This window comes from Hydra vulgaris, chromosome 12, assembly GCF_038396675.1.
Source record: "Hydra vulgaris chromosome 12, alternate assembly HydraT2T_AEP".
NCBI classification, from domain to species: domain Eukaryota; kingdom Metazoa; phylum Cnidaria; class Hydrozoa; order Anthoathecata; family Hydridae; genus Hydra; species Hydra vulgaris.
The window spans coordinates 10,189,122-10,205,000 of NC_088931.1; the positions used below are offsets into that span (position 1 = coordinate 10,189,122).

General features: G+C 26.6%; 1 protein-coding gene across 4 annotated transcripts in view; it reads left to right on the forward strand.

Annotated features, from left to right (window-relative positions):
- Positions 1-15,879, forward strand: part of LOC100197120 (anoctamin-4) — an 82,766-nt gene that overhangs the window by 41,139 nt on the left and 25,748 nt on the right. For all 4 annotated transcript variants that reach the window (XM_065811757.1, XM_065811756.1, XM_065811754.1 and 1 more), the window contains exons 4-5: positions 5,614-5,714; positions 7,727-7,793. In XM_065811757.1, coding sequence (XP_065667829.1) covers positions 5,614-5,714; positions 7,727-7,793 — 168 coding nt within the window. The remainder of the gene's footprint in view (positions 1-5,613; positions 5,715-7,726; positions 7,794-15,879) is intronic.

The window sequence follows — 15,879 nt, forward strand, 5'->3', positions numbered from 1 at the left end:
GAGTAGGGTAATCAACAAATCTAGAGTAGGGTAATCAACAAATCTAGAGTAGGGTAATCAACAAATCTAGAGTAGGGTAATCAACAAATCTAGAGTAGGGTAATCAACAAATCTAGAGTAGGGTAATCAACAAATCTAGAGTAGGGTAATCAACAAATCTAGAGTAGGGTAATCAACAAATCTAGAGTAGGGTAATCAACAAATCTAGAGTAGGGTAATCAACAAATCTAGAGTAGGGTAATCAACAAATCTAGAGTAGGGTAATCAACAAATCTAGAGTAGGGTAATCAACAAATCTAGAGTAGGGTAATCAACAAATCTAGAGTAGGGTAATCAACAAATCTAGAGTAGGGTAATCAACAAATCTAGAGTAGGGTAATCAACAAATCTAGAGTAGGGTAATCAACAAATCTAGAGTAGGGTAATCAACAAATCTAGAGTAGGGTAATCAACAAATCTAGAGTAGGGTAATCAACAAATCTAGAGTAGGGTAATCAACAAATCTAGAGTAGGGTAATCAACAAATCTAGAGTAGGGTAATCAACAAATCTAGAGTAGGGTAATCAACAAATCTAGAGTAGGGTAATCAACAAATCTAGAGTAGGGTAATCAACAAATCTAGAGTAGGGTAATCAACAAATCTAGAGTAGGGTAATCAACAAATCTAGAGTAGGGTAATCAACAAATCTAGAGTAGGGTAATCAACAAATCTAGAGTAGGGTAATCAACAAATCTAGAGTAGGGTAATCAACAAATCTAGAGTAGGGTAATCAACAAATCTAGAGTAGGGTAATCAACAAATCTAGAGTAGGGTAATCAACAAATCTAGAGTAGGGTAATCAACAAATCTAGAGTAGGGTAATCAACAAATCTAGAGTAGGGTAATCAACAAATCTAGAGTAGGGTAATCAACAAATCTAGAGTAGGGTAATCAACAAATCTAGAGTAGGGTAATCAACAAATCTAGAGTAGGGTAATCAACAAATCTAGAGTAGGGTAATCAACAAATCTAGAGTAGGGTAATCAACAAATCTAGAGTAGGGTAATCAACAAATCTAGAGTAGGGTAATCAACAAATCTAGAGTAGGGTAATCAACAAATCTAGAGTAGGGTAATCAACAAATCTAGAGTAGGGTAATCAACAAATCTAGAGTAGGGTAATCAACAAATCTAGAGTAGGGTAATCAACAAATCTAGAGTAGGGTAATCAACAAATCTAGAGTAGGGTAATCAACAAATCTAGAGTAGGGTAATCAACAAATCTAGAGTAGGGTAATCAACAAATCTAGAGTAGGGTAATCAACAAATCTAGAGTAGGGTAATCAACAAATCTAGAGTAGGGTAATCAACAAATCTAGAGTAGGGTAATCAACAAATCTTGAGTAGGGTAATCAACAAATCTAGAGTAGGGTAATCAACAAATCTAGAGTAGGGTAATCAACAAATCTAGAGTAGGGTAATCAACAAATCTAGAGTAGGGTAATCAACAAATCTAGAGTAGGGTAATCAACAAATCTAGAGTAGGGTAATCAACAAATCTTGAGTAGGGTAATCAACAAATCTAGAGTAGGGTAATCAACAAATCTAGAGTAGGGTAATCAACAAATCTAGAGTAGGGTAATCAACAAATCTAGAGTAGGGTAATCAACAAATCTAGAGTAGGGTAATCAACAAATCTAGAGTAGGGTAATCAACAAATCTAGAGTAGGGTAATCAACAAATCTAGAGTAGGGTAATCAACAAATCTAGAGTAGGGTAATCAACAAATCTAGAGTAGGGTAATCAACAAATCTAGAGTAGGGTAATCAACAAATCTAGAGTAGGGTAATCAACAAATCTAGAGTAGGGTAATCAACAAATCTTGAGTAGGGTAATCAACAAATCTAGAGTAGGGTAATCAACAAATCTAGAGTAGGGTAATCAACAAATCTAGAGTAGGATATAGATATGGATATAGATAGGTTGGGAAGTTAGGTTTTGTGCTGCTTATTTTTCTGAAGAAAATTTGTCAAAAAAAACTTAATACAATTAAGAGAATTGCAGAAAGATCCAAAACTTTTAATACTAGAATCAGTATATTGGTACAATGTCTTAGCCAACAAAAACAATGCAAGCCTGGTGGAGAAAGTATACAGGTATTGAACTAATGTGAAAGGATTGAGAAAAGATAATCATTCAGCAAAAGCTGACATAAACAGAATGTTTTATAAATGGTGATAACGTTTGGTTGAAATCACCAAATGCAAAGTACCATACTAAGTGGCAGGCAGCAAAACTAACTGGAAATATTTTGAAACAAGTTGTAGAAGTAAATGACGTTCTGTGTCACGTAAAACATATCTAATATCGAATTGACGCTCGAACATGCAATATTCCTAAAGTCGAAGTAGAAATGAACACAGACAGTGGTCATGATAACGCAGAAAACCATGTTAAGCAATTTAAAAGCGTTTTGGAGACAAGTCAAGGAAATGCGCTACAAACAATTGGTAAAGCTGAAAGTGGATTCCAATAAACAGAAGTGCCGTTGCCACTAAGTACTCAAGAATGATGCATGTTCCTAAAATACGATGATTATTATTTGTATGATCCTTAAGAACCAAGGAGGAGTGTAATATTGGTGCAGAAAGTTCTAGAACATTCTATGGCAATTATGTGGTTTCTTTTTATTAATAGTTTTTAATTATTTTAATTTCAACTTGTTTCTCCGCGCAGCGGTCTTGTTTGTCGAGGTTTGTGTTTCGGAGTTATAGAGTTGAGAAAGGGTTATAACCACTATTAAGTAGCCTCCTCATCTGTAGTGGCCTTCTTGGCCTTGAGGAGGTGAATAACAAAAAAAATATATATATATATATATATTTTATAAAAATGGATATAAAATTTTTGTAAGATGGGTTGAATTCAGGTTAATAAATAAATTTCCAAAAAAAAAGAAGTTTTGTTTCGAGCGAGAAAATCACAGTGTATTGCGGTGTTGCGGTATTATGCACAAAAGTGTCATATGTGGTTTTTAGTCATACTGAGTTTCATAGTTATCAACAAGGATTAATCAGTGACTTACGTACTAATATGGTCTTTAAATTTATAAACCAATAAATAAATTTTAAGCTTTAAACATTGTTTATAATTAAAATGAAACTATTTTTTGAATCCTTGTGAGTAAAAAAAGTTATAAACAGTTATATAAAATTAAGTTTTTGAAAATTTTTTTTATTTTGTATGTACTTGTTTTTTTTTTTTGCTTTTTTGTTTTTTGTTGTTGTTCATAAATTCATTAAAAAAAACTTTTAATTTTACTTCTTAATTTAATTTCAGGTTAAAAACTTAAATAATAATAAATAATAAAAAAAAAAGATTTGAGCTTGATAATGCTAATAATGCAGCAAAATTTTTTATAGTGCACTTTAAAATTTTTTTTTATATATAAAAAAAGTATATTAACCCTGGTTAGGGTGACAATTAGTTAAAATTATTTAAGAAAGTAATTCAATTTTTTAAACTAGATCTTAGGCAGTTACAATCAAATAACTAAATTAGGTCAACATTTGTAACAGATATGTGTTCCAGAAATTTAAGGCGGTATTAGGAATTATTTTGTATCCAACTCATTTTTGAACGTTCATTGTGTCTTTCTTTAAAAGCTTTGAATTATATTTTTCTCTATTAGCAAATATCTAACACTTAAAAATAAACAGACTGAAGGAATAAAGCATTAAGTTAATCAGAAGAAGCAGTAGTAGTTTACAGAAAAGGATTAAACCAGGTCAACTAACAGTTAAAAAAGGTCAACTAAAAGTTGAAAACTAAGTGATAATGAGCTTAGAAGTATCAACATGACATTGCTAAAAAAATAATTCTTTTACCATTAAAAATTAGTAAACTGTCTTCAACAAATTTCTTCTCAGAACGTCTGGTCAACCGCTAGAACTCACTTGATAATGATACTGTAACAGTCACTTCCCTAAATTATTTCAAATCAAAATTTAATCAGTTACGCACAACAAGGATGGGCTTCCTTATGCACTAATGTCTACATAGCTCAATTGGTCATAACTGGATTGCTCTAGCAATACTGGTAAGGCCATACCAGATAAATAAATATACCAGATAAAGAAATGCACTCAAAATATCACCTAAACAGCTCCTAGGAGTTTTGGATGCAGTGCTAGACTATTATTATTTATCAGTTAATGCATTACTAGTGTTAGAGCACATATACTAGTGGTAGAACACTAGGCTCTCATTCAAGATTTCCAAGTTCAAATTCATTATTTGCCACTGAAAATGGTGCTTTTAGTGTACTTTATCCTCAACTTGTTTCTACATACAGTATACACATTTAACAAGATGTTTTGAAGGTTAGGATTGAGAAAGACTTTCAAAATCTATTAACATAACCAAAAATGGAAATCAACTCAATGGCATGACCTTTTTTAATGTTCATTACCACTACTGTATTTTTCATTTGAAATATAAAAACTTCGACAAAACAGTAGTTAAAGCAGTAGTTAAATCACTCTTTGAGATAAAAAAAGAAAAACTAAAGAAAAAAATGACAGATATATCTTTATTGCCCAAATAAGTATCTATGATCCACATTCAAATTTTTACCAAACAAGTAGGATTTGAGATATTTTAATGCAACAAGGTAAGATTTAGATTCAGTTATTTATTCTAATTGGTTCTCAATAACTGATCACAGTTCGTCATGTACTAACTTCTTGGGTGGCAATTAAAACAATCATTTTAAAAATGTTTTTTAAAAATTATCTAATTACTTTTCTGTGTAGCTCAGCATCCTTAATTATTTATAGGGAACCTTAAATTGTAAAAATAAAGTTTTTACAATTTAAGTGACCCTTTGAATAATTAATAGTTAAAATTGATCAATCTGGATCTAAATTAAGCAAAATTATATAAAAATTTCAAAAACTAATAATTTTATGTAAAAGTAATAATTTTTGATTTTATAGAATAATAAAATGTTTTTTTAACAGAAAATGTCTTATTTTGAAGCTTACATAAAAATAGCTTCAATATTGAAAAGATTTTCATCCAAACAAGTTTTTTTACTTTTTCTTTTCCTACTCTATCATTTAAGTTTATTGTATTGAAGTTGTGCAAGTGTGTACTACTGTATAATTAGTGTAGTCAAAACATACTAAAACAGTAGTAAACAAAAGTTATATTCTCTATTAAAAATTGTTTATATCTATTAAAAATTGTTTATATCTATTAAAAATTGTTTATATCTATTAAAAATTGTTTATATCTATTAAAAATTGTTTATATCTATTAAAAATTGTTTATATCTATTAAAAATTGTTTATATCTATTAAAAATTGTTTATATCTATTAAAAATTGTTTATATCTATTAAAAATTTTAATAGTTGTGAGTATAGTAATAATATTTTGTTTTTGAGTTTTGAAGTTTTAATTTAAAAATGTCAAAATTAGCCTATATCATATTTTGTCAATGCCCTTAATTGATATTTTTAATTTACCTTTATCAAATTATTTTAGTTTTGATTATTATAATTATATATCTTATATATAATAATATTTCTGATTTGTTTCTTATATATTCAATGTAATATTTATATTGCTTATAGTTGATATGATAAGTGCTGCATTTAACAACTCAAATAGGAATATATTTTATGGTATCAAAAATAAAAAGACGTTTTTTAGAACTGCTTATAGATCGATGTTGGTAAGAGTTTTGATTCTGTTTGCATATTATAAGTGTTATATTTCATAATTTTAAAATGAATTTTTTTAAAAAAAAGCCTTTTTTTTATATGTTAAATTTATATTTGTATTTATATTTGATGTTAAACTATTAGTGGTTTTAGCTATTCACTGAACTGTATTTGATGCCAATTATGAAAATTTCATTGGTTTTTAAAAATAGGCTTATTTATCCATAATAGTCAAAAATCAGGAGTAAAATTGCAAATTGGGATTCTTTCACAGTTCTGAGCTTTTTTCTACTATTGTTTTTAAAAACATTATTTTAAATTAAAATATTTAAAATATTCTCCACAAAAATTTATTTATAAGTAGATGTATTAAGGTTAGCAAAATAAGTTTGTTTTAGTTTTCTCAAATGAGGGCATGTACCATAGACAGTGTAAATAGACTGAATTTTATCACGCTTAAGATGCATTCATAAACTTTTTTAAATTTAAAAGAGATTCTGTTTTTTTACTATTGCTTTGTGTTATAAATGTTTTTTTTCAGCAGTTTAATGTTTCAGACATCTTATATATTAACTTTTCTTATATGTATGAATTGTTCCATGTTTAACTTGCTCTAAGCAACTTTATCAAAAATTCTCTTATTCTGAAACTTGAATTAAAACTCTAAATTCAAACTCTGAATTTAAAGTTGGTCTGAAGAGTAAAATCATCTGAAGATTTAAAGTTGGTCTGGAGAATAAAATCATCTAAAAGTTTTTGAGTCTGATAATAGATAATAAATTTAATACATTGTAAATTCAATACTTATTATTAAAAAAAAAATAGATTAAAAGTTATTAATAAGCGATTAATTTTGGAAATTAATGTTATGTGATATTGTAGGTTTATTTGTTTATTTGAAAAAAAAAAGAAGGATCCAAAAGCCACATATTCTGCTTAGCAAAAAAATACTTAAACTGTTACTATACTGCTTAGCAAAAGAAAAGTATTGCAAAAGAAAAGTATTGCAAAAGAAAAGTATTGCAAAGCCACTTATTCACTTATTATAGTTGAATTGCAATTTTTAAGGAAGGTTAATATTGGTTCATATTCCTTCAGCAAAGAATATTGGCTAACTCATATTTTATAGAAAACTATTTTGTGTTTCTTAATAGAAAAATTAATAGAAAAAATTCAAACTTAAATTAGGTTGTTAGAAAGTTCAGTAAACCTGTATTCAGTCATTGCATGTTTTTATATATTGGCTAAAGGCATGCATAATATTTTGCACATCTTTAGTTATTGTTTTATTTGTTTTACAGTTATTATCTTGAGATTAGTTAAATTTACTGCGCTTCTATTTTTTTACAGGTATAAGATGTGATTTCTATTTCACTTTTCTCTCATAAAAAATCCAAGCTAGATTAAGGGTAATTAAGGTTAATTGAAAAAACCAACATCACCTTTTCAGGAACCTCACAAAAGGTGTGGTGATCTTTTTATTTAAAATTTTTTGAATTGTTTATAGTTTTAGATGCCTCTAAAAAGTATTAACTAATTTACATAAACTTAAAAAAATTATTATTAACTTTTATAAAAAAAAAATTGATAAAAAATGTTTTATTTAGAGTATTTGCTCATTTTCATATTCCATATTTTTATATAATTTCAATATTCTATCATACATAGCTGTCCATACCAAGGAAAGGTTGAGTTTACATTTGCTGTTATTTTGCAAAGATTTTGCATCAACAAGTTAATGGAAAAACTGTTACCAGTTTTTCTAAATAAATGTAATATAATATTAAAACAAATAACATTAAAAGTAAAATAAAAATCGAAGTTCTAAATTTTTTATTGAGTATTTTATGTCTGCTAGTATTTTCAGTTTAAAAAGTTATTAAGAAAAAAAAATTGCTGCTTTTAACAAGTCATCAACTTATAATAAATAATATAAATCATAATTATCTTACAGTTTTACAGTAGTTGCTGTAGCTATCAAAATAGGGTTTTCTTGTTCAAAATTTTGTTTTTACTTTTATAGGTACAAAGTATTATAAATAGGTATACTTTTTGTGCAGACAAAAGTGAAGAGTCTATTGAAATAAAAGGTACCTTTTTTTTGTTTTTTTGTTTTATTGAAAATAATCATAATAACATTAGGGGTGACCGGGGCAAGTTGGCAGCATGGGTAAGTTGATAAACTGCATTTATTTTCAGAACCTTTCACCAGAAAGTGACAAAAATTACACAGAACCTTCCTAATTGACCATTTCATCATTCACTTTAGCATTGTTAGGATTCGCGCATGCGCATCGTAGATGTATTTATGTATTTTTTGCACAAAAATGTAACTTTTGCAACATCGCTTCCTTTTTACTTTATAAAGGAAATTATTAGTCGTATGAAAAAATTATTGTAAAAACTCCAGTCACAATTGGTTTACTATTTCCAATCAGACTTTTTTTCAATAGTTGCCGCATTTCAGGACCTATAGACTGTTTATTGAAAAAAAGGCTTTTGGGGTAAGTTAGCGAAATTTTCATGGGGTAAGTTGGCTCATAGCATTTACTATGGAAAAAAATATATATTTTTATAAAATTAATTTTTAATTTTTTTTAAATTTTTCGTTCATGTTCATGGGGTAAGCCAACTTACCCCATGAGCAGTATTGAAAAAATTATTTTACAAAAAAAAAATTGAAAAAATTTTTTTAGGTTTTTTTTTTTACAGATAAAAAGTGGGCTACTGTTCTGGCTGTTTCTAATCTTTAGTACCAGCGAAAAGTAATATTAAATTTTTGGCCTAAAATTGTCGCTAAAATAAATAATAAAAAAATTTCTATAAATTTTGTACTTAATAGTACATTAATAATCATTTTTATTGTTTGCGCCAACTCACCCTGGGATGGGGAAAGTAACCTAACTTTTTTTTTTTTTGAGGCCTCAGAAGGGCTCTAAGAAAATTTTTTTATGATGAATGCAAGTTATAAACATGTTACCTAAAGTCATACTTTTTATGACTGCGCTTTAATATTTACAAAACATTTTGTTGTTAGGGCTAAAGAGCTCATAGAGTGAAAACAGAGACAACTAGCCCCAGTCTCCCCTACATATTTTTGCTTTAAAATGGCCATTCCACATTTTTAAATGTAGCGTTTGACTTTATAGTAAAACAAAGAATTAGATTTTAAAAAACAGAAAAAATTCATAATGTAATTTTTTCTTTATTTTTGTGATTATTATGTATTTAAGTCTTTATGGTCTTATCAAAAATTAACATGAAAGAGCATTTAAAGAAGTTCATACTCCCTTCCTTACCAATGTTGCTTTTAAGCTAGAGCCAGTGTGGAACCTCTGACCTCCTGGTTCTTAGCCAGAACTCTAACCACTGCGAGTTCATACTCCCCTCCTTACCAATGTTGCTTTTAAGCTAGAGCCAGTGTGGAACCTCTGACCTCCTGGTTCTTAGCCAGAACTCTAACCACTGCAATGGCACAATTAAATGTGAAAGCAAAAAATTGGTAATTTTGATGGTAATATCAGCTGATAATTTCCATATTCATAAATGTAAAAACAAAGAACTCCAAAATGTAAAATGATAACAATTTTTCATTGATTCATAAACTTTTATAAGGAAAATTACTTTTATTACTTTTTTTGTAGATTATGGTGTATAGGCTTAAAAAGGTTGGTTATGAAAAGATTATGGTGTATATGCTTAAAAAGATTGATAAACAATTTGTAGATTATGGTGTATAGGCTTAAAAAGATTGATTAGAAACAAAATTATGTTTATCTTGAATTAAAAAATTGTTTTTTGTTCAGCTCTTGCAGATATTTTGTAATAATTTTTGTTTAAATTTGTTAGGTATTTTATAAAATGTTCATAGCATTATTAGCAAATTATTTTTAACAGATAAAGAGAAGCAAGATTTATGTTACATTACGATTTTATGTTTTAACCAGTACAAAGCTGTTAAAATATTAAGCCTAGTTGGCTTTTTTCAGAAAAAAGGTTGGAACAAAAAGAACAGTTTTAAATATTTTGGGTTGTAACATAAATATAATACTTAACAAATCAATTGATTGACTATCTTTTAGGTGTTTATTAGCGGGTTTTTTTTAACTTTTCTAATGACTTGTTTTAAACAATCCCCATTAAATATTTGAGGTGTTTTACAAACATCTATGATGTTTCCGAACTCTTGATAACCTGTTGAGGTTTTAGCTTTCTCAGTAGTTACCATGTAAGCATTTATTTGATTTTCATATCTTACAGTTATACAAAATAAAATTTTTTCTTTAATTAGAATTTTTTTCAAAAATTCTTTTGTGTTGCTGACCTTTTTATCACTCCTCTTTCCATCACTTTTTTAATTTATTTTTTCACTATCTTCACTTCCAACAAAGCTGCAAGCAAGCACTATTAGAGTTGGAAGTTACTGGAAGAGAAAAGAAGAAGTTTATAGAGTAAGATTATAATTGACAGACAACTTAAAAGATTGCAGTTTATATGCATCAGGAAAAAAAGATGAAGGAAGAAAATTCCAAAGAACTGATGTTCAAGGAAAAAATCTAGACAAATAGAAATTTTTGAGATAATGAGAATAAATTTTAGTAGAAGGCAGAAGAGATGCTAGCACTTTAGAGCAGTTCCCATTATAGTATTTATAGAAAAGAGAAAGCAAAGCAACATTACAACAATGTGATAATGGCTGGAGATTAGTTGCAATAGCAGGTCCAACTTTACAATGCGTTTTTGCACCTTGTCTAAAAGAGAAATGGCATCATTGGAAGAACTGCCACAGATATGGCAACATATATGATTCCTTGCCATAAAAAAGGGTTTTTTTCCATGAGAAAAAGAGGAACAAAGAGGGTTTGACAAGGTCAATTAGTCACTAGCTTTTGTTCTTGGTAAGATATATTGAATATGCAACAACTATTTATAATCTCTTTAAAAGAGAATTAGGTCCACCTGTTGGAAACATACCTTGCAAATCTATGTCATCTGAATCAAATCAAATCAACTGAATTGCAAGATGTTTACTAGGATTTTAATATTATTGATAAGAAAATATACATTATTAACAATATTCATTTTTATAATCGATAATGAGTTGATTTTTGATTGATAATATTATTTATTAACTTAACTATTTAACTATTATAATATATATATATATATATATATATATATATATATATATATATATATATATATGTATACATATATATATATATATATGCATGTATGTATGTATGTATGTAGGTATGTATGTATGTATGTATGTATGTAGGTATGTATGTATGTATGTATGTATGTATGTATCTATGTATCTATATATATATACATATATACATATACATATATATATATATATATATATATATATATATATATATATATATATATATATATATATATATATATATATATGTATATATATATATATATGCATGTATGTATGTATGTATGTAGGTATGTATGTATGTATGTATGTATGTAGGTATGTATGTATGTATGTATGTATGTATCTATGTATCTATATATATATACATATATACATATATATATATATATATATATATATATATATATATATATATATATATATATATATATATATATATATAATTATATATATATATATATGAATATTTTAATGACATCTTAATAGTATCAAGAAATTTTAATTTCTTATTATAATAAATAATATTAATTTTAAATGTGATATTTTGGCTCATATAGTTGGAGCCTTATCAAACTAGAATACATTACAAAAATTTGTTATTTACAATAATGATGTGATTGCTGCGTAATATTATAAAAGTTTTTTTTAATTTAAAAAAAAAATTGGTTTCCAGTTTGCTTTAGTTGCGTTTTTTTGATGTTCAGCTATTTGTGATGTTATCTTTTCACCCACATAAAAACTAGGGTGGTAAAAACTAGTGTGGCCTATTAAACAAGATTTTAAAAAAAAATCTGCCCCTACCCCCTAAATGTGTTCTATATAATAGCATACGGTCTAAAAAATTTTAGAAAAAAAAAAATTTCAATGAGTTGCTCAAGACCCTTAAACATAAGGCGAGTCCCTAATATTATTGAAAAAAGAATCTTCAAAAGTAACGTGGTACTTAAAAAAAGCGAAATTAAATAAAAATTATAAAAATAATAACTATTTTTTATAAAAATTATTACTTTACAATTTTTTGCATAAAACCTACAATTCTTTAACTTTAAATAAAAAAGTTCAAGATTTAAAAGTTTTTTTAGTTTTTTTATTGTAATATGGTTTTTTTATTGTAATATGTTTTTTATTGTAATGCTTTTTAAATTTTTATTTAATTCCGCTTGTTTTGAGTACCGGGTTGACATACTTTTGAAGATTTTTTTTTTCAATAGAACCTGCCTGATGTTTAAAGGTCTTGAGCAACCCCTTTTTTTTTTGAAAAATTTTTAAACCTAGTGTTTATGTATTATATAGAACATTTTTAGGGGTTGGAAGCAGATTTTTTTCAAAAATCTTGTTTAAAGGCCACCCTAATAAATACCCAGGTAACTGTTTGGTGGTAGCTTTGATTTATTATAACATAATATGTTAGTTAAAGATTTTCCAAAACGAAAAACTGATTTTTTTGCCAACTTTTTGAAACTCATGTCTTAGAATAAGGTTTAATATAGGAACCCATAAAAGTATTATGGTACTATTTGTATTAATTTGTTGGCAATATTTTGGTTGGGATGGTTTGTAATGTTTTACAATGTCTAGAAGTTGTCACTGAGAATATCCATTTTCCGTAAAAATGTTAGTTAGAAACTCAATTTCTTTTTCTATATAGTCACTAGTCATAATTTACAAGCACTTGCAAGAAAATCTTTAAATATCCCTATTGCAATATATAATGATAAACACGATTGCAGTTTTACATTCGTTATTGCATTCTTGCGGTACATAAAAAAGTTGTATTTGAGAGTTGTATGATTAGTTAAAATGCAAATATATAAGAAATTAAGTTGATCTTGATTATTTTGGTATTCCCATGTGTAGTGAATAGTTTTGTCTTGAGAATTTAAAAGTGTCAAAACAATTTTGCTTTATCTGAGTTAGAAAAATGTACATGGCAGTCATTAACATATCATTTAACTGAACCTCATTTTCTTCATTTGTCCATTCTTTTGCTTCTAATACAAAAGATGATGAATTTTTTGCTCTGCATTAGTTTTTATTAAGCGTAGGTTGTATAAGCTATATAAAGTGCTGCAATAATTTATCTGGGGGTGTACCAATAGTTGAGACTATAATTTACATTGGGTAATCTATATCACTTTTATGAGCTTTAATGCAATTGTATAATCAAGGTGGTATAGCATCAGAAGGATAGATACTGTTGTATATTCTTTTGTCTATTTTTTTAATTTTTTTTTAGTTTACTTAGTGTTCCTTGAATAAGACAAAAAAACTGATTAGTGGGATCAATATTGGATAATGTACAGTTACCAAGTTGTTCTTGAATTTTAATAGATTCTTTTATACATTATATCTTTTATATGTTTAATAGATTCATACATTTTATATATTAAATAGATATCATACATTATTATATTTTTATACATTTAATAGATTCTTTTTACACAGCAATGATATGATTATTGTAAATAACAAATTTTTGTAATGGATTTTAGTTTGAAAATGGCTCCAAATATATGAGCTGAAATATCGTAAATTAATAAAATTCTAATAAGTTTAATAAATAGTATGTCACCGTAAACTATTTATTTTTAATTTTATATATATACATATATATATATATAAATATATATATATATATATATATATATATATATATATATATATATATATATATATATATATATATATATATACATATATATATATATATACATATATATATATATATATATATATATATATATGTATATGTATATATATGTATGTATGTATATATATATATATACATACATACACATATATATATATATATATATATATATATATATATCAGCCATCAGGAATTTTTTTTTTTTTTTTTTTTTGTATTAACCTCCCCAAAGCTGAGAAGGCCACTACAGATGAGGAGGCTACTTGTGGTTATCACCCTCTCTCAACTCTATAACTCCGAAACACGAACCTTAACGAACAAAGCCGCTGCGCAAAGAAACAAGTTGAGCGCGGTACTACCAGGGACGTGGTGGAAATCAAATTAGGATTGCCATTCAGTTGGCAAAAAATTACCGACTTTGTTTTTATGTTTTATGATAAAACCTTTATACCAAATTTTTTTTTTATTGACCTGATACCAACCTCTAACAGATTAAGGTCAGCAAGTTATTTTTTATTGATTAAGCTCAGACCTCATTTTTTCTTATCCCAAGGACTGATTTTTTAGGAAAAATTTTTAAGGGGTCCCTCAAGACCCTTGTATATTTAATGGGTCACTAATATTTTCAAAAAAAAAGTTTTTCAAAAATATGTCAACCTGGTACTCATGTAAAGCGAAATTATATAAAAATTTTAAAAATAATAATTACTTCGAAAAAAAATTGTTATTTATGGTTTAATTACATTAAAAATTACGTTTTTTAACAAAAAATGAAAAAAATGCATTTTTTATGATAATTTTGTTTAAAATTTTTTTAAAAAGTTTAAATTTTTTCAAAATGAATATTATTTTTAAAATTTTTATATAATTTCGCTTCATTTGAGTACCAGGTTGAAAATGTTAGGGACCCATTAAATATTAGAGGCTCTTGAGGGACCCCTTAAAATATTTTTTATTCAAAAAAATTTTTAACCTAGTGTTTTTGTATGAGATAGAACACATTTATGGGGTGAGAGCAGATAATTTTCAAAAATGTTGTTTTTTGGGACATCCTAATATATATATATATATATATATATATATATATATATATATATATATATATATATATATATATACACATATATACTTTACTCATGTATCCATATGTAATTCCTAATATCATTTTTGCGCTATTGTAAAAATATGCACTTTAATTTTTCAGAAAAAAAGGAAAAAAACAAAGAATAATGAAAGAACTGCCCCATGCTTAACCCTCAATTGATGTAGCAGCACTCCTATGCAGTAGCAGGTTATAAGATAATCAATGTATGCACTGAAGCCGCAGGGGCTTCCTGTTTTTTTATAACATCAAATGTGTGCTGTTTTTATATATGTATATACTTATAAAAAACTACATTTAACTACTTTATAACATCTAATTTGACAAAATTAAGGTCAGCTATAACAAAACGCACCAATTTGATTGAGGAAACTAATTATATTTATTGTATTTTTTAAAAAACCTCATAAGTGCAAATTAAAAGACTAGAATGTTTTTAAAAACAAACATTCTGAATGTTTTTAAAAACAAACAATCTGAATGTTTTTAAAAACAAACATTCTGAATGTTTTTAAAAAACAAACATACTGAATGTTTTTGTTTTTATAAATAAAAACATTCTGAATGTTTTTTGTTTTTTTTTCTCTGTAAAACATGCGCAGAGTGTTGCTACATAAACTATCTTCCCATATAACATTTTTAAGTTTCGTTACATAACAAAACCAGGTACAATACATGCAAAATGTTCATTAATCACACGTGACAAGACGTAACATTTTTATGTAATGAGATCTAATATTACAAAACTGTTACATATCATGTTTACATAACGAGACGTAACGGACGTACTTTTACATAACGTGGCTTAACATTTTTACATAATGTTATGTATCAAATGTCTGTTATTTTTACATAACAAAAAGTAAATAGTATTGTGTAAATAGTAAATAGATATAACAATAGTAGAAAAAATACTAATCAAACATTACAAATTATAAACACAATAGTAGATTTAACTAATTTCAACTTTATTGAAAGTTATTGATAAACAATTGATAACGCAAAATATGAGCTGGCATTTTATATATAAATTTTTGCTTGTGGGTTTATTAAAACTTTAAAATCGCAAAAAATTTTGCGACAAAGTCACCAATTGAAACTGAACATTTAACTTTTTTTTGATCAAAAAAAAAATTGAAAGCGCTTTCAATTTTTTTTTGAAACCCAGAAGAATTTTTTAACTTACCCGAACTTTACTATTTAAAGAATTAAATAATAAATTTACTATTTAATTCTTTAAATAGAAAG